Source organism: Athene cunicularia (genome assembly GCF_003259725.1).
Source record: "Athene cunicularia isolate RWA chromosome 7 unlocalized genomic scaffold, athCun1 chr7_part1, whole genome shotgun sequence".
In the NCBI taxonomy this organism is placed as follows: domain Eukaryota; kingdom Metazoa; phylum Chordata; class Aves; order Strigiformes; family Strigidae; genus Athene; species Athene cunicularia.
The window spans coordinates 20,153,020-20,172,498 of NW_020799107.1; the positions used below are offsets into that span (position 1 = coordinate 20,153,020).

The 19,479-nt window shown below is 46.2% G+C and overlaps 1 protein-coding gene across 1 annotated transcript in view; it reads right to left on the reverse strand.

Annotated features, from left to right (window-relative positions):
* The window catches only part of LOC113482124 (unconventional myosin-X-like), an 86,513-nt gene extending 68,202 nt beyond the window's left edge, over positions 1-18,311 (reverse strand). Inside the window, exons 1-5 of the mRNA XM_026852471.1 lie at positions 18,291-18,311; positions 13,576-13,692; positions 7,802-7,960; positions 2,681-2,868; positions 2,303-2,437 (exon numbers count right to left, since the gene is read on the reverse strand). Coding sequence (XP_026708272.1) covers positions 2,303-2,437; positions 2,681-2,868; positions 7,802-7,960; positions 13,576-13,692; positions 18,291-18,311 — 620 coding nt within the window. The remainder of the gene's footprint in view (positions 1-2,302; positions 2,438-2,680; positions 2,869-7,801; positions 7,961-13,575; positions 13,693-18,290) is intronic.
* Positions 18,312-19,479: the final 1,168 nt, after the last annotated feature.

The window sequence follows — 19,479 nt, forward strand, 5'->3', positions numbered from 1 at the left end:
GTTTATAATGCTGTCTGAAATGGAGAAAGAATCCAGCATTGTTCCTGGGTATGTGCTGGGGTGCGAGGATGAAAATTCACCATAAGCTAACCCAAGGAGGGCCAGTAGCAGAGCAAGTGAAGCTGAGCTGCAGACATATGAAGCAGTCTTGTTAGGAGTGGCAACAGCTTCGGGCCCTGGGCCAGGTCTTCAGCTTCTCCGGGGAAAAGGTGACAAACCAAATTCTCTTGCAGTCTCATTACAATAGCTCATGTAGCACTAGAGATGTACACAAAATGGGTTGCAAGCTCTTACTCCACCTCACAGCTGTGGGATCTTGCACACTCAGGAATCACCTACCAACCATCGTAAGCTTTCTAGATCACAGGCAAGTTACCACTTAATCACTAAGCAGGTTTAAGCCTTCTAAGCTGCTTGCCTTAAAGCAGATTTTGCAGATCTTGAGTCATGACTGTATTACACTCAAGAGCTTCTTCCAATTTGCCAATGTCCCTGGTAAAATCTGCACACCTACAAAGGATAAATCATCCAGCAATGGTCTCTTGAGCACCAGGTCCAAAGGCAGCAACCCTCTGCTCAGTGCTGCTCTGCTTATAAGGATCCTAAAAACTGCAATGCTCTTGCAGCTGCCACATTAGAGCTCCGTGTCTGCTTAGGCTATTTTCACCACAGTTACTAGTAACTTTCTTGTGTCACTGTCTTCCAGGAAACATTCCTTCTCCCTACTCTCTGGGCCCTGAAATATGCCACTTGCATGAGAGTCACTTTCACACAGATGGTTCAAAGGATTCCAGCTTCCTACACAACTAGATCCTGTTGCAGACATCTGATTTACTACTCTGGATGTTTCTGTAACTATCACAGGCTCAAAGTGGGACCAACCTGCAGCCTCACCCTTGACAGTACCAAACTGCAAGATGCCCAGCAAGGTCCTCCAGTCACAGGCAAGACAGTCTTGTGTTGGGAAATTTTTTAAAAGTTTAATTCATTAAATAGAATTCAGGAGTTAAGGAAAAGGAAGACACGAACAATAACAGACACTTATGTAAACATCTTTCCTCCATCCTCCCAAGGCTTACCTGAAAGTCAAACACTTATTGTCCTCCTTTTCTTAGCCTCAGCTTCCATTTTTACCTCAGGTTACAAACAGTCTCTCGCAACCCCTGCAAAGCAGCAGGCAGCACAGGAGGCTGGGTTAACACACATAACTCTTTCTTTCTGTTGCTCTTTGTTGCCTCGTTTTCTCTGCTGCACTTTGCCTCTCACTGGTTTTCCTCGACCACATTTTGCTTCTTCAGGTTTTCCTGACACTTTTTTCCTTGGTGTCCCTCTTCCAGCATGGGTCACCCATGGGCCACGGTCCCTCAGGAGTGTCAGGACCTCCTTCAGCATGAAAGATCTGCGACAGAGCACATCTCTATGCCCTCATGGCTGCCAGTTTCTTTTCCAAACACATCTGATCCGGGCACCATGCACTTCCCTGCCTGCCTGACACCTGAGCAAGGTTTTGGCGGGTGGTGGTTACTCCCTGGTGCCACCTTCAGCCAAGACCAGCTCTGGCCAGCCCGGGGCCTCCTCCCATTGAGGCCCTGCTGCAGCCCCAAGCAAACCTCCTCGCTCATGCCCCTTACAGCTCCCATGGATGCTCCTCTGTGAAATCACCTGTCTGGACAGCAAGCGAGCTGCAAGGCGACCCACAGGTCCTCTGAGGGCAAGACATACCAGTGGCCTGAAACACAGAGGCCAGGGGAGAGCAGGGGCTAAAGGAGGAAACCAGGAGTCAGAATGTGATGGAGACTCATCACAAGCACATCCACAACGGAGAGCTGTGGGAGACACAGACAATGTGGACCAGCCAGTGAGGGACGTTATCCATGTCCCCTCCAGTCACTGCCACAGGAGACATAGAGCTGGAAGGAGGAACAGCGCAGTGATGTGCAGGTGAGCTCAAAGGTGCAGCTGGGAGGGCACAGGGGATGAGTTACTGAAGGAAGGAGAAATCCCAGCCTTGGCTAGAGCAATAATTCTCTGGCTACCATGAGCATCCTGCACTGCTATTGGAAAGAAGCCTAATTCATCCATGGGTAGCTGGGACAGCAGCCAGTGCGAGGTGTCCTGGGGAGATCACGACCTCCGCATCCCCCTGACATGACACCGTTCAGCTGCATGATCCTCACTGCTGAGGTTTGGCTCCGTCCGCTGAGGTTTGGCTCCATCCGCAGCCTGACTGCCCAGAAGAAGGCAGCGCCCCCACCAAAGGCAGGCTGCTCCAGCACGCTGGTGCCCGTGAGGATAACTGTACCTGCTTTCCAGGATGGCTTCTTCCACACGAGTGCTCTTCTCAGATGGAGGGGCCCCAAGGGAGGTCTGGCTCATGGCTGACAGAAATTTCAGCAGCAACTTGGTGCTCTCAGTCTTTCCAGCTCCACTTTCTCCACTGTTAAGAAAAAACATACATGTCATTCACAAATCTAGGACAGACATAGCTAATGACCATCCCACCCACAGCAGAGAAGTGATCTCCAGGAATAATCATGTGGCATCTCCACTGTGGCAAGCAGGGATCAGGCAAAGGGTAGGGAGGATGGTGTGAATATTTAGGCAGATGTCATTGCAAACAGAGCAGCAGGAGCAAGGCGTGTAATGCAGTCAGGGAGTAGCCGTTTCTCTCATTTCTAACCTTATCAGAACACACTGGCTGTCATGACGCTTCCACAAGCAGCGGTAGCACTCGTTAGCGGTGGCGAAGATATGGGGAGGCAGCTCACCCAGGCGGTGCTGTCTGTACAGGTCTATGGCATCCACACTGTACAGACCAGGGATGGGTTTGTAGGGATTTACTGATGCCAAGATGGAACCAATGTTTGTCTAGGGGGAGAAAACAAAACACAGCAAGGAAATAAAGCTCCTGAAAAAAAAAAAAAAATCACAACGAACCCAGACCCTGAAATAACTCCTGATGAAGGGAGAAAGCCTAAGTAAGGAAGTTGGGCTTCAACAGGGAGCTCCCCAATTTGGCAAAGAATGTCAAACCCCAGGGCAGGGGCTGCACAAATGGGTATGGATGGGGAAGACTGAATTTTGCTGCTTTACAATAAAATGTTCTTAGTCTGTTGTCTTTGCTAAATTAAGCTTACACAATTTAAAAACATGATGCTATCTTTATACCCAGCTACTCTGCACTGTGCTTGAAGCTGAAAAGCAGAGCCAGGACTGAAGGAGTATCAGGAGATACCTTCAATGCCCCTATATCCATAGTCTTAAGTGGAGGGGGCTTGGCAGTGTTCAAGCACCTCCTGAACAAAGAAGTGGGACACAGACACAGACACACACACACATATGCAAAGAGCTACTCAAATGTATCATTCTTCTTCTGCTGAAAAATGCTGTTTGGAGCAGCTTAAATCATTTGGTAAGCCAAATCAAAGTTGTTAGCTGAAGCTCAGGATTTCAGGTAAAAATATTTCTATGTTTTCTAAACATTTTATTTTGAAAATCTCACAGTTCAAGAAAAGAGTTAGTGAGCTTTAAAATAAAATACCCAAAGTCTAATATTGAATTTCAAACATATTCTTTTGTGAAGTCAGAAGGAAATAAAATTTGGGGGTTGGGGCATGACTTTTTGGTTCAGCCAGCCAGCTCAAATCCAGTTATTCTCAGAGCTGTAGTTCAGAGAAGTGGTGCCACCTCTCTCCTAAGAATGGCTTTGTAATATGGTTAACATCCATCGTAAATCCTGCTACTGGTATGGTGGCCTCCTTCACAGGGACATCTTGGGCTGCTCTACTCCAGGAATACCCACTCTCAGCAGAGGTGATGGAGAAAACACTTAGATTGCTGCAATAGGTGCCAAGCTTTGTGCCCAGAGACAACATCTAGTTTTATTTCCAAACTGTCACCACATACATACAGAAGGATTTGCATGCATCCATTGGAGAAGCTGTAAACTAACACTTGGTGACAAGAAAGACACATGCTTTCTCCCTGCCAAATAAAATCTGAGGCCATACTGCAATGCCAAGCTCTGAAGTCAGAAGCCAGACTGATAAGATGCTGTAATCACAAAATTTAAGACTCATGTATTAAAGCAGCAGTCAGAGATCATTAGGGGAAAAAAAAACATTCACCTAGGCCTAACTGCATTATCAGTATGAACAGGCTAATATGGAACAAGTCCTGAGGACTCTCTGACATGGACCTTGTTGGGCAGAAATATAACTCATTGGTGATGAAAGCAATAAGCAAGCAGATGATATTTGGCAAGACAGGTGGGAGGAAAGAGAAAAGCACTGAGAGAGAAAAGATGGATTGGGAAAAAGCATTGTACAAGCAGTTGAGCAACAGACATTGTCCAGAGGCTACAAGACAGAGATGTCCATCCTAATACTTCTCACAGACCTTCACAGATTTTTTTCCCCTCAGATGTTTCATTTCACATTTCCCACTCTAGTTTCAGCTCTGTCAAGGAACAGAGCTCCGACCGCAGTCCTTTCCAGAACTTCTTCCACTACAGCCATCTCTTTCAAAGGCATTTCTAGGAAACTTTTCCAGTAGCAGTCTCGTCATCACCTGTAGTCCCTTACAATTTCTATCCACAATTTTTAACAGCAGTGGCATCTGTGCTTCAACCATGTACATACCAGCCACTCTATGAGCAAGGAGTGACCATCCCCAGAGAACTCTGTAGAGCAGGAAAAGCCATGCATGGCATGTCTGCTTCTCAAGACAATGTATCCTACTTGGGTGGTTAGATATGACAGAGCTAAGGACAGTACAAAATGTGGCAGTACAGCCCCTGACTCATTTATAATCACTCACATTATGTTTGGTCTACTTTTCAGAATCACAGAATTGTCTAGGTTGGAAAAGACCTTGAAGATCATCCAGTCCAACCATTAACCTACCACTGCCAGTTCCCAACTACACCATATCCCTCAGTGCTATGTCGACCCGACTCTTAAACACCTCCAGGGATGGGGACTCCACCACCTCCCTGGGCAGCCCATTCCAATGCCTAACAACCCAATCTGTAAAGAAATGCTTCCTAATATCTAGTTTAAACCTTCCCTGGTGCAACTTGACGCAATTACTTCTTGTCCTATCACTTATTACTTGGTTAAAGAGACTCATCCCCAGTTCCCTGCACCCTCCTTTCAGGGAGCTGTAGAGGGCGATGAGGTCTCCCCTCAACCTCCTCTTCTCCAGACTAAACACCCCCAGTTCCCTCAGCTGCTCCCATACAACCTGTGCTCCAGACCCTGCACCAGCTCCGTTGCCCTTCTCTGGACACGCTCAAGTCATTCAATGTCCTTTTTGTAGTGAGGGGCCCAAAACTGAACACAGGAATCGAGGGGCGGCCTCACCAGTGCCGAGTACAGGGGTCAGATCCCTTCCCTGTCCCTGCTGGCCACGCTATTGCTGACACAAGCCAGGATGCCGTTGGCCTTCTTGGCCACCTGGGCACACTGCTGGCTCCTGTTCAGCCGGCTGTCAGTCACACCCCTCCCCAGGTCCCTCTCTGATTGGCAGCTTTCCAGCCACTCCTTTTATTAAGGGATATACAGGAATTGAAGGAATGAAAGGGAAAGATGCACTCTTAAAAGCTGCAGGTTCTTGCTGTGCTCACATAATTTCCTTAAACAATTTGGTAGAGCTGGAATGGTATTTCTTAGGAAAATAAAAGGTACTGTTGAGATTGTCAGTGTTCCTGTATCACATTAATTATTGGTACCCCCACCAGTCTAGATATACTGCTACCTACAGTCCCTGACCAGAAAGGATCCCCTCTAGGAACTCATGGCAGGATGCTTCCAGATATACAGCTCAGAACTGCACTGTCCTTCTTCACAGCAGTTGTCCACTTCACTTTCTCAGTTTTCCATCCTCTCATTAATTATTTTTATTATTATTTTTAATACTAGTTACCAGTATTCCAGGTTACCCATTCCTTCAGGTGAATTTGTTTTCTAGAAAATTGTGGTATGTCTCTTCTGTTTCTGATCTCTCTTATTTCCTTTCAAATATTTTTGGCCCTGACTGATAGGCATAACTCCTCTCAGTACAGCTTCATCTGCAACCTTAGCCTACTACACTCTTATCTGAGGAGGCCATTGAGGATGATATTAAATGAACTCAAGCCCTGTAACATGCATGGTATTCACAGATCACTGCAAGTCATTAGGTGGAACTACATCTGACATTCTCAATTTCTGCTTAACTGAAAACTATATGCAGTTGGGCTATGGCAAAACCTAATAGTCAGTGATAAGATAACTGCAATATTAATGTCTGCACTGCAGAAATGCAAAACAGCACTTGTACAGTTTGGTGTTGTCCAGGTCAGGCATTGTGCAAACATATACACACATACAGTCCCACTCAAGGAGAGGCTTACAGTCCTTCACTGAGGGGTTCTTCCCAGTGCTAACCATGTTACAGAAGTCAAGTCCCTTCATAGATCTTCAAAAAATTCAGATCTGAGATGCACAGCTGACATTCATGCACTATGCACCAGTAAAAAATGACATCATATTTAACCTTTACCACCTTTACACAGGTGGAGAAAGCCACAGAACTAATGCTGAGCAGGAGAAGGAATGACAGATCAGAGCCAGAGGAAAGGCTTAAGGAGATATGGCTGCTGTGACACTGTCACAGTGCTGGTGTTGTAGCATTTCTGGTGCAAGGCACAGGCTGAAAAGGGAGAGAATCCTGCCTCACATCTCAGAGTGTGAGGAAGAGGAAACAGGAGGAATATGGGCAGAGCTGCACAAACACATAGCATGTGTAAAACACAGGTCAGGAAGAGCAGCAAGGACAAGGGCCGTCAAAAGAGTGCGTCCACGTGGGTACTGCCACAGGGTCACAAGGCTGTGTTGATAGACAACAGGCAAGGGGGTCTACAGCAATAAAACCCAGAATTTTCAGTCTCCTCTGCACCCCAGTGCAGGAGATGGTTCAGAAACAGGGTCACTTTATTGATCATTTCCTGGAATACAGGTGCATATGGTTTGGTTGCCTGGGTAACAGTTGCTATGCAACACAGATAGAGATTTACATTTTTCCTGTCATAATCTGAAAAACTCTCGGTGCACATAGCATGGACAAGAAAGGTAAGAGCAAAGCAAGGTAAGGCAGTCTTTGTAATATATCCTCCTTGTCCTCTCCAACTCTCAGCAGAGCACACTGCCCTCCCAGCACTCCAGGGATGTCTCCTTCCAGGCGTGCTTTCTTTCACAAGTCCCTTTCCTGACTCCTGCCTCCTTCCTGAACACCCAAGAGGAAAATCAGGAGATGCTTTGAGTATTCATCCATGCAAGGAGAGCAGAGCAACTCAAAAGAGGCAGAACTGCATGTAAAAGTAGAATTAGGCAACAGGTTTGCTTTCCTAGTTTTGTCAAGCAGTAGCGTTATCTGGATCATGAGGGATACTCAACAACAACCCGTATACGTGGCACTTTCCAATCTGCTTAAACCTCTGCCATGAACCTCTGAACAGCAATAATGGGGAATCTGGGGAATATAAACGCCACCTTGTAAAACATGGATGTTCATGGAGGATACAGAGCTGCACAATTACCACGGAGCATAAAGGTGAACATGCATGTTTTGAAGTTATTCTACAGATGCAGAGAGGCCCCTCTGGTAGGGGTAGGGTCTCAGAAGGCTGATGGAACTGCAAAGGGAGAAAAAAACCTGCATTTCCATCTACAGGAAACAGTATTTCACATACAAAGTGGCAGTCCTGAAGCTAAACAAAAATCATTAGCCAGAAGGGATGTGGCCCCGATTCAGCACTTACATAGATGTTACCCCGTTGGTAGCGCTGGTGCAGGTTAAGCAGGATGGCAGCTTCATGCAGATCTCCCAGCATGGACATGTCTTCTACCCCATCAACGCTGGTCTGGTGCATTGGCAAGACCTTTTCTCTGGAAAGGGAGGCCTTGGGGTACTGGAATACCTGAAAGAATGGGGAGAAGGACAACTAAGCTCATGACACCTGGGCACATGCTTTGATTTCCTACCAGCAACAAGCCCCTTTCCAGAGCTTTATACCTCAGCACTAGAAAAGGAAGTGAATAAGGCACAGATTTGCTCCCTATTTTTAGAGTAATTCTTTCATTCTTGTTCCTACCTATTTGAGCTCTCTGGCCAGAAATCATACAGTACACTCTCTTCTTTTGCTACTGAGTTAATCTCCCCCCTTCACTACTGACAGGGACAGATCAATGCAAGGTTACTTGATTATTACTGAAATCCAGTTAGGAAGAGGAGGGGACCAGCCTCCAGTTGCACTAGGCTGGACAGGTATTACACACTGCACTCATGACTATGAATAATGACAGCAGCTGCTCCCAGGAGATCAGGAACAGTCTCACAAAAACACAGGTAGGATCATGTCTCTGACTGCGGGGAGGTTAAGGCAAAGCTTACTCACGTTCCAGGTTTGGCCCTGCATTCTCCATAGGAGCAGCCAAAGTGTCTGGGAGAGGTTGCTAAGTCAAGAGCAAAGGAAAGCAAAGCAGATGAGAAACCAAATAAAGTAGTGACATCCTTTGTGCTTGATGGTATGTATGCATATAATGCAGCTTTCAAAATGTTTGTCCAGTGACAGCTATTAACTTCTAGCACTGCTCTGAGAAGTACCCACTTCTCTCTCAATGCAATCACACTCTTCTTGCCTCAGTTGCTGCCTTCTTCCTGCTAGAGCTTCCTCCTCCTCAATAACCCACTCTTCAACTATCAGGTCATCTTCCTCACCCCGTTTCAACACAGCTGAGACTATGCGACTGTTCCCCTCCACCACAGCCACATCCCAGCCTCCTTCCCTCCTCCTCAAGCACGATGCTGGCATTTCACAAAAGTTATTTCAGTTGCTTCCCACTGTTGGATTTAACCATATGCCATCTCCCACCCAGCATCCCAAGCTGCGCTAGATGGTAAGACCCAAGATAGACAGATAGGAGACTTCATACAGGCAGCCTGGAGAAGGAAACTGGCCCTCAGCAATCCTTCCAAAGAAACTTGGGCTTTTCCTTCTCTTCTGGGGCTCTGGTCTCTAACTCATTTGCATCCCTGCTTGTCAGCCTTCCCAGGTGCCAGCAAGAAACTGATGGACTCCACAGAGAATGAACCATGATCTATAGCACTGATCTAACTGGTTTCATCTGCCTGCTTTCTTGGAGTGCTTGGGCTGCCATAACTGCTAGGGTGAGGCCAGCCGTGCAGCTGAGGCTGAAGACAGAATGAGGTCGCCCAGCCCCCTGAAGTGAGCCACCCGTGTGAGTCCCTCGCAGGGCGCTCACTGCTGCAGCACATTGCAGGTGCCAAGCAAGCTCCCCCTCTCAGCTCTGAGCCCGCACCCTTGCCAGTACAGGGAAGGAATAACCTGGCACAGGATCCCTTTACGAGATCCCCGTGATACCTGCAAAAGCCTGCACAATTGAAACAGCAGCTCTGTTCCTGAAGGGAGCTGGAGAGGAGAAGTGGGCTCATTTCCCCAGATGTGTTTGCCACAGTCACACCTGATGTGACAAGGACTTGGTCTCTTCCACTGGAAAACTGCCCCACAGTTCAATTTTCTCACCAGCCAGGAGGCTTTCAAAAATAGACAGTTCATGAACAGTGTAGAACAAAGCTCACTCCAGCCAGCACACAGGCTCTCTCCAAGCCTCTCTGGTCTTCTCTGCATCAGTTCTGCACCTAGGTATCAGAGAGATATGGCTCTGCCAGCAGCAGGACCCCCACTCTGCAAGCATGGCCTGCCAAAAACACATCTGTTTTTCTTTATTCTTCAGAGAAGAGGCCTTAGGCATTTCCACAAGAGAACTGAGGGAGCCAGAAGGGAGAATGGGAAAACTAAATTCATGGAGGAGTACAAGCTGCAGATGCACAACATAAACTGGACTCTGTCAGGAGCAAAACCACTACCGCATTTTCAAACCATGAGGCAGCATACCACTCTGGCTCTCTCTTCTCTGCTGACTTGGACAAATTTTGGAAGGGGACAAGTCCATAACGGTATGATGTGATTGTTTCTTACATCTGCCTGGCACTTACTCATTTACCACTGCATTGTCAGCACTTGTGGCCATTTGGGCCAGAAGAGAAACATTAAGAAAACATCCAAGGAAAAAGCTGAGTGGACAAGTGTCCCAGAAGATACCAGGCAGTTATCAGCACCTGTGCCAAGAGGCTGCTACGCATGAAGAATAACTCTGATGGGTCAGAGCTTGTTTATGCTCTTGTAGACAACACAGGAGAAAATGGGACCCTGAAGAGCAACAGGGGCCCCAAATATATATACTAAATGATTAGTAGGGATTAGATCATCACCTGTTAAACCTGTTTTGAGCTGCTTGACTGGGGTTATTCAATCATCCCTCTCTAAAAAAAATCTGGTTCAAGTTCCTTCAAGAGTTAAGCAGGTGCTCGGGCAGGACTGCAGCAAAGGTGGATTAGGAGCATTGGTTCTTGTACTCTCTTGACAGAAACACTGCATAGGTGAAATATATTCCCTGGAGGAGTGGTTCGATGCCACACTGACACCTTAGCTGAGGCCAAGATGTCAGCTGTCTGTCCCTGAGGCTAGGGAGGTTCACTGAATACCCTTGCCCATCACTGCAGCCCTAGCAGCTCATCTGTCCTCAGGCAGAGGCTGGGGCCTCCAGCCCCACTGAGATTTGTGAGGTGAGGTCTCAGTGCCTCTGGAAGGCACTTGTGGCATGTGGAACAGGTTCTAGGCCTTTCCTGGCACTGGCAGAGAGTTGACTTTTAATCTGTCCTCTGCCCTCCAGAGTGGAGACAAGTTTCCAGTCTCTGTACCACCAACAAGCTGCAGGGATCACCCAGGGTCCTGGAGATAAGCATGTGATGCTTTTCTGTTCCCAAGATTGTGTCAAAGGGGCTTTCCCTGAGGAGCTCTGAGGTGAGACACAAACGTGACTGAGACATGATGACCCTTTAACTCTTAGAGCTTGAAAGGTGCTGCACTGATGCAGGCCAGCCAGGCCCTTTCTCATCTCCAGCCACTCCAGCAAAAAGGTTTTTGTTACCTCACTGCTCACTTCTGGACCCCTCCAGCAATGTGTGAGGAGAGCAGTTTGGAGGAACATCCTCCCCATCATCCTGTCCAGTTAAGGTGAGCTAATCTCAGTAGCTTGCACTACTGAGCTGAATGTGATGGCTGGTTTTGCCTGAAGCAAGTGAGAAGACAGAAAAAATGATCATTCAGCAGAGCTGCCTCTGAAATATCCTTTCCAACAAGTTAATACTTAAACAGAAATTTACAGGCACTAGTAAGCATATTATTTGGGAAGAAAACCCATCAGCTTTCAGTTAACTACAAACAAGCCACCAAATACCACACAGGCACCTCACAACACAGCCAAAGATTTCTACTTTCTCTCCAGTGATGAACTGATTGTCTCAAATTTAGGCCATAGTCAAAACAAAATGACCAGGACTGCAGGACTCTCTCCAAGTGCATGCAATGGTCAGGAATAAAGCAAAACCTGGCTGGCAAACAAGCCAGTATGAGGACTGCCAACCAAGCCAGGTTGAGCAGGGGAGAAATGATTCCTCCTCAACCTCAAATCCACCCATTTAGTGCAACCCTGAGCATGTGAGCAAAGCTCCCACCCAGCATCTAAGTTATGTTTATCCATAAAGCATCCAGCTGGTCTGTCTGTACTGTGGTTTCCAGTCTTGTATTTCACAAGTATCAGCTCCTCCTTTCCTCCCAGGAAGTCACATTTCTGATGGATTGTTGCTTGAGGTGTTTTTAAGGAAGTGAAAACAAATGGCAAAAGCTCTGAAGCATGACTGGCTGCCTTACCTCAGAGCTGCAGAGATGCTGGGCCACAGCATACATGAGGACACTAGATTTAGGGATCCTAAAATCAGAGGGATCAACTGGCCCATCCAACCCAAGGAACATTAAGATGTTTTCATCTGCGTTTTCACTTGGGGTAAGACAGCCAGTCCTTCCTACAGTTATCAAGCAATGAAGGGGGCGGGTGAAGGAAGCACACAGGACAGCCATCATGGGAGGCACTGAATAAAGCAGGCCCTTTAATGACCACCGTGTGATTTTTTTCTGCATAAGTCATAAAGCACATGCTCCTTCACCCTAGTGGCTTCTTTCTTCATGGAGGAAAAAACCCAAATCCAGCTTTTTTTAGACCTGTGACTCCACCCAGCATTATCCTGTGCACTTTTTCTAGCACAGACACAGGCTGGTGGTGGGTGGACCCAACCCAACTGGCTCTATGGTGGGATCCTTTCAGAGGTGCCAGCTGGGTTTTGAGGATTTTCCAAGGCCACAGCAGCATGTCAAAAGAGACAGAAGCAAGTCTGTGAGAGTCACAGAAATACTCACCATTTGTTGACACTCCGCAGGCTGCTTCATTACCTGTGACAAATGCTCCTGTGATCTCTTAAAATGAGTTAGTGACTATCCAGCGCTCCCAACACAAGGCAGCTCCTCAAGAGAGGATTTGAGAGACTACAGTAACCAAATGAAAAAAAACTATGTGTCTTCTAGGTGAGTTTGAGAAACAAATCAGGCTCTTTAAAAAGGAATGATGATTTGAAATCTAGCCCTTTCAAAGCAAGACTAAAAAATATGACAGTCCTACCACTGACTCTCCACAAGCTGGAGTCCTAAATCCGCTTTCGCCCTGTGCCCTCCTTTGTTTGCCAGGTAAAAGACTGAAAGAAAACCTGTTCAATTTTCTGTAACAAAGAAGCTGCCTGCAGAGCACTGTTCACCAAAGCAGCTGAGCAGATCTAATTGCTTGCTGCTGGAAGGCACGTTCCTGTCCATTTCCCTATCCTCTTCCCAGCCCAGGCATCATTTTGACTCCCTAAGAACCTCAGAGAAGACAGTGAATAGTTTTCCCCGGGTTAGGGAGCTAAGCGGATTCACTGAGGACTCGGATGATCCCCAGAGGTCCCTTCCTACCAATATTACTCCACAAGCACTGTAGTAGGCACGCCAGGGAACCACAAGAAACACAGGGCTGGAAATAAGGCAGGAAAGCAAGCATTACTCTCAGAGGATCTACCTTGTTGATCTGTCCTATGCACAGCTGCTGCACTTACACGGCCATCTGACACAGGCAGTTCACTTCCATGTGCCCCTGACCCAAAGGGCTGATGGCAGAAGCTGCTGAAGCAGACAGTGGTGAGCACAACAGCCCTTACAGCAGCTCAGCTTGCAAGAGGCACATCCCAGAAGAAAGGGCTGCTTAGTTGGTGGAGCTGCCTCCTTCCTAGGAGCATTTTGCCAGTATAAGGGTTTGCTAGGTTGTTAGTGCAACTCTTCCAAAGATGGCACAAGAAAAACTAAGAAAAGTGAGGTGGGCAGACAAAGGAACAGCAGAAAGAGATCAGTCTTCTCTTTTTAACCATCTTTAGACCTTTGGCTTGGTTTGTAACACAGCCAGGTCAATTTTCAGACAGAATTGCAGTATCTCAATTGATAAATTTCCTTTTAGCATGAAGGTCATGCAAGACCAAGAAGTCCATCTTGCAACTTGGCATAGGTTACAGCCTCATGCAAACTTTGCTTACCGTCCCATAATCTGAGGTGAAGAGCACGTTTCCATCGGCACACGAGACAACAGTGCATGGCTGCAGCTGGTCCTGCTCCCGCAGCCATACCCTGGCACCCTGCAAAAACCAGAAGATCTCCCGTTAGAAAGAACTGGAGCCTGCAAGATCTGCACCTGGGGTGCAAACACCCAAGGAAAGCTGGGGGAAACTGCAGTATTCAGAGGCTGCTTCCAAGCCACAGCTCCTTAAAATTTTTAAGCAAGTCCCACTTATCTTTTCAGGGAAACTGGTTTTGACTTTTTTAAAGTAACATGAGAGGAAGAAAAAGTAGTTTTAATCAACTTCATGTGGAAACCAACATAAGAAAACATCAACTTTTATAGAAAGAATCACAGAAAGATACAAACACATAAAAGAGTGGGTTTGACTGTCTAAATATTTTCAAACTTAGAGTAGCCAGTCATTAAAAGTCATGCTATAATGATAATAGAAAATGTAAATAAAGAATGTTTACAGTGTCATACACCCACACATCACTGTAAGTCAAAATGCTTCCAGAAGTCATCAGCAACAGCTAAGTAGACTTCACAGAGTTTTGTTTTTCTCTCTTGCAAGAGTTTACTTGGGTAAATAACATGACATGAAAGTTTCTCTGATGTGTATATACACTGATTTATATACACTCTGATGTGTATATAATAGCCCTGCTGCATATATAATTTCACACACACACACTACATCTTAAATTGCTCGGTGTCTGTCAAGACAATCCTGAGCACAAAGGTAAATTTCTGGTTACACATATGCAGGGATCTGCAGGGCAAGCACCTACCAAAAAAGTGCTGGGGAAATCAGTTTCCTGGATTGACCTCTTCTGCCCTGCCTTACTTTGAGACTTGGTACAAAGGAAATAGCCGGAGCACAAAGGCAAATCAGGGAGAGCATGACCTGCAATTATGCAGAATTAGGCATAACATCACACTACATTTCAGTTATTGCAAACTAATCTGTTCCATGTCTTCCCATAGAAATCACATAAACTCTGCTTAGGTAAGTACTGAGAAAAAGCCAAAGTGCTAAACTGTTGAGTAACATTAAGGCCATACTGCTTTTCATCGATTCACAGACCTACTTTCTTCCTAATTTGTTTTCTGCCCCTAAGTTATTGATTATAAAATCCCTTCCTATCCTCTTAAACCTGTCAGCACCATTAGCTCTTTGCTTATAGGTTTTTTATGTTTGAAGAGATGCAATGGTATTTCTATATAACATTATACAGAATGTGGAACACTAATTCTATTTTTAATGATTTATTTTGGTTTAGGTGGGCTTTTTAAAATTACTTTGGTCACTTTAAACACTTTAGTAGCCTGGATTTTCCTTCTTGTAAAAGATACACCTACTGGCCAACCTTCAGTCCTCAGAATAAAGGAACTGGTTGTAATGACATTAAAAAAGGCCTACATAATTCTAGCTTTGCTGCTGTGTTCTGGTCTAGAGCTTCCACAGCAGGCAGATTAATTTCCCCTCACCAAGTGAATGAAAAGCACCAGTGCATCTGATCAGTACCTAAATCCAAGAATGGTGTGCAAAGATCACCCTCATGGCTAGTGAGCAATAGTAATACAAAGAAATGTCTTCTTATGTTGCAGATTCAAGTTTCAAGATCCCAAAGAGGTGGTAAGCAACACATTGAACACAGATTTTGAGGAACTATACAGAGGTCTTCATGACATCCTCTTACATTTTCTGAAACTCTTGATGCTTGAGACAAAGTGTCCTGAGGCATCCGGGCAAGACATTGCTGTTGAGAAATCATCCATTTCCTAAATCACATTCTGACTATGCCACATAAACATATGAACAGCAACACATGGTATTAGAAAATCTTTATGCTATTTTCACCAAAGGCAAGGCTCCTACTACTATCGTGGTATCAAGAGCAAAGAGTCAGAAAACAGCAAAGTTGGGCATGGAGTTCCCAACAGTGGGATGAAAGAAAACCTTTTCTAATGCACTTACCATAAACACTCATTCCTGACAGTACATTTCAATGCCTCCAGACACCAGTAACCCATGGCACACACACAAGCACACACAATGCGCCCCCCAGCATTAGGAGTGTGCCACGCTCACAGAGCCCTCCATGGTCTGTCCCCACAGAGCAGGAGGGTCCAAGTTGCACACACTTTCCACTCCCTGAGCTCAAAAATTAGTTTGGAGATAGAGGCAGTTGATAATCTGACGCACAAGAGACACTCCACGGGCACAAACACTGTTATTTATTAGGTACCATTTAGAAGGAAAAACTGGGGAGATGGACAATAAGATCCCTGTGGTATCTTCAACACCTAGAAATTATCAGAATGTCCAGACTGACCCAGACCCCTTTCCCAGCAGAAGTCCATGTGTAAAAGTAGTAAAAATACTCCCAGAGGCAGATCTAGTTCTTTTATACAATACTGAACCATTTCCTACAGACTTATGGCAGATCCTTCTGTGTGATTCTAAGGAGTAGAAAGCAACACGATGAAAATCCCAGGCACTGTGGCATTTCAGCTGCCCAGAACTACTTATTCCGTTTCCTTTGATGCTGTAGCTGTTTTTACAACAGCAATTGCCTCTATCCAGTAGAATAGCTGCACCCATTTATGTTGTTTCCAAAAGAAACATCATGCTCAGACAGCAGCATAGGAACCACGGAGCAAATAATTATTTTAACTTCTGCCCAGCATAGTCCCCATTTCCTGAAAGGCTGAGTTTGTTTTAGTGCATCTCCTTCCATCAGCCCTTTTTTCTAAACATGAAATTCCCCAAGGAGCCTTGTCTCAATACAGAAACAGATGGTGACACCAGAAAGACTGGCCTCACATCACTCCCCTCTCCCCCAATACCACACATTTCATTGATCAGTTGATAAGATTAAATTGAGCAGAAAACTCCCAAGAACTGCCAGGCAGCAAGGCTGAACTTCCATGGGAGAAGCGAGGGAAGCAAAGTAGAGCACAGCCCAGCACTGCAGAGCAGTGACCTGCTAGCTCTCGGGGGTCCCAGCTCCTGCAGGCACCACAGACAATGGGAAAGCCGCGGCTCTCCTAGCACAAGGGTAAAAACCCTTCAGTTATCAAACTGGGATATAGGCAGTCTCACTCACATCCACAGACAAAACAGTTTAACAAAATAAGGCCACAAACTATCCCTGATTTGAAGAGAACAACTTAACAGACAGCTAAGGAACAGCAAAGTGATGATTTTGTACAACCACTTTCCACTGAACAAAGCTGGCTGAATACTGATGATACAGTAAACTTAAGCCCCTTATATTGTGAGAATAGCACATCCTCTTCCAATTCTTCTTTTAACTAGGAGTTTATTAGGGGGGGGTGTTTTGGTTTTAAGTGGAGCAAACCCAGCACATACTGAAAGAAAGAATGAATTAGTAATGTACCAGGGTAGGTCACTTGGGTGTTAAATGAACTCTCCGAGACCAGCATACTCATTCCTATGGCTCAGTGACGATCTGTCCACAAACTGGCCTTGCCACAAAGTGCATAGCAAAGCACAATCCTGAACACTGATCCCATAACATGGGGTTATAATTTAGACAATAAAGTTGCTTGCATACCAAGAGCTGTATTTCATCACTACCACCTCACTCTCACACCATGATGTCTTCCACTGTGGAGAGTAAACTCTAAGATGTTATTTTTCTCCGTTCGCATAACACCAGGCACTTTGGGGTCCTAGACTTGGAAATAAATAACATTCCCTGGTATCCATCACAGCAAGAAATCAATTGAAGTCACAGATTTCTTTGGCCTTCTGTGCCTTTTGTGAATGACTGATACCAGGAGTTATCTCTTGCATTCACACGCCTGTATCTGCATCTCAGGTGATGTAGTATGCTGTGTCTGCAGGGAAAGGATAAGGGAGATCTTGTACACTGTACCCCAGGGAAGGGGCGTAGAGGCAGACAAGCAGTGCACAACCCTGACAGCAGAAGCAAAGCACCCAAGCATTAAAGCAGAGCATGTAGCTACCAGTGGATGCACCCTCCTCATCAGCTATCCATCTACTGAAGGCAAAGAGAGTGCCAGAAGTTGAAATGCAGATCTCTGTACCTACCCTGTAGGTCTCTTTGTGAAGAGGTGCCTTTGCCTCTCCACAACCTCCCAGCCCAGCAGGAGACACATTCAGGGATTGACATGAGCAAGCCACTGCTCTGCAACAGTACCACACTTCAGAAACAAGACATCATATCCTGCTTTCCTCTTATGTGCGTAGCCTGAACTACCCTTGAATCTTCATGTTTCCCCAGGACCTCCTCTTTTCTGAAAATGGCTTCTTCCCAGGTGCAAGCAAGAATGGGTTGCCCGAGCTGTACCGGATTTGAGGAGACAGTTACCAGTGCTGCCTTTCTCTGACAGCACTCACATGTCCCCTTCCTCCTTGTGCACAAACCTGCACAACAGCCAAGAGTAACACGCTTGGCAGGGGCTACAACCATGATGGGTGCATCAATTTTCCCTGAGTGATTCAGAGAAGAAAAGTGGGTTTGGTTGGAAGACACGTTCCTGTGTATGAAACACGCACACCATTCTCCACTTTGTTCCCATTATGGGATGTTTTTGGCATGCTTTCCTTGTGAATTAACATAGTTATCAGGCTCTAGATCAACCTGCAAACACAATACTACAAGAGACTCTTGCAGTACCCTGGTTTGGGTAACCAACCCTGATCACTGTCTCAGCCATTCGGCAAGGGGCAGGGACTGTAAGTCCAAACCAAAAATTGCTGTCAGTGCTTTAAGTTTCTCAGCTGTAAGTATTGTGTATATACATACCTTTGCCCTCCTAGCACACTAAGACTGTTCAGTGGGATTAGGCATCCAAGCCTTGTGTTTTTCCTGGTGAAGGATCCATATGCTCCTAGGCTTGGAAGCAGCATTGTGCTACGCCAGCTCTCTTCCCAGCCTCAACGGGCTTTGTGGTTGTAAACCACGCCACAGAGATTGGGCTAAAGGCCCTTGTGCAATCCAGACAAAGCCAGGATCAGGTTTCAATAAATGCACTTTTCAACAGATTGATCTAGATGATCATGAATAAGTGATAGGACAGATATAGAGAGACTTAGCTAATGGATACAAGATTGGTGGGGAGCGGGAGTCCCTGACACCCTAGACCCTTATGGGAAAGAAAGCAACCTTGCTGTTTTTCTGATGTCAGTCTGAAATGAAGTCATACAGCCAGTCCCTGGGTTATATCTGATCAGCAAGACCTGGACCAGCTGCTGGAAGGGAGGGGGCAGCCCGGGAGGCCACAGGTAAGGAGAGAGGCAGAAGCAAGAACAGCTGAGCTGGCAGCAGACAACACAGAGCTGCTGGGAAGAGGGACAATACCTGCAACAGCAATCAGGATAACAGAAACAGAAGTCTACTTCTTGCAAGGCACAAGGATGACATGCTGTAGAGCAAGAAGGGACTGTATTTCACCCAGGAGGAGCTGAGCTTCCCACACAGTAGCCACTGAGCCTAGGCAGCACAGCTCATGGAGCTGAGCACAGAGCTACAACTGTGGGTCCTGCTGCTCCAGAGCTGCAGCCCAGGCTCAGCCCCATGACTCAGACTAGTTCTGCCAATTAGCAGTCCCATTCCTCACTAATTAAGAAGCAAAGCCCTCAGTCTGCCAGCAGCTCTGCAGAATAGCAGTACCAGGAAAAGGTTTGTGCATTTTAAATTGTCTAATCTAAGAGCAGTTTGTCACTTCTGGTCACTGATGTATGTGCACTGCTTCCCACCCCTCTTTTGCCTCCCCCTCCCATCTGTTCTGTTCCTCTCTCCTCCCCCAGTTTGGCTGCTGCACATCTCCCAACTTCAGATATCCCCCAGGAAATGCCTGGTCCTTGAAGGTAATTCTTGCTCTT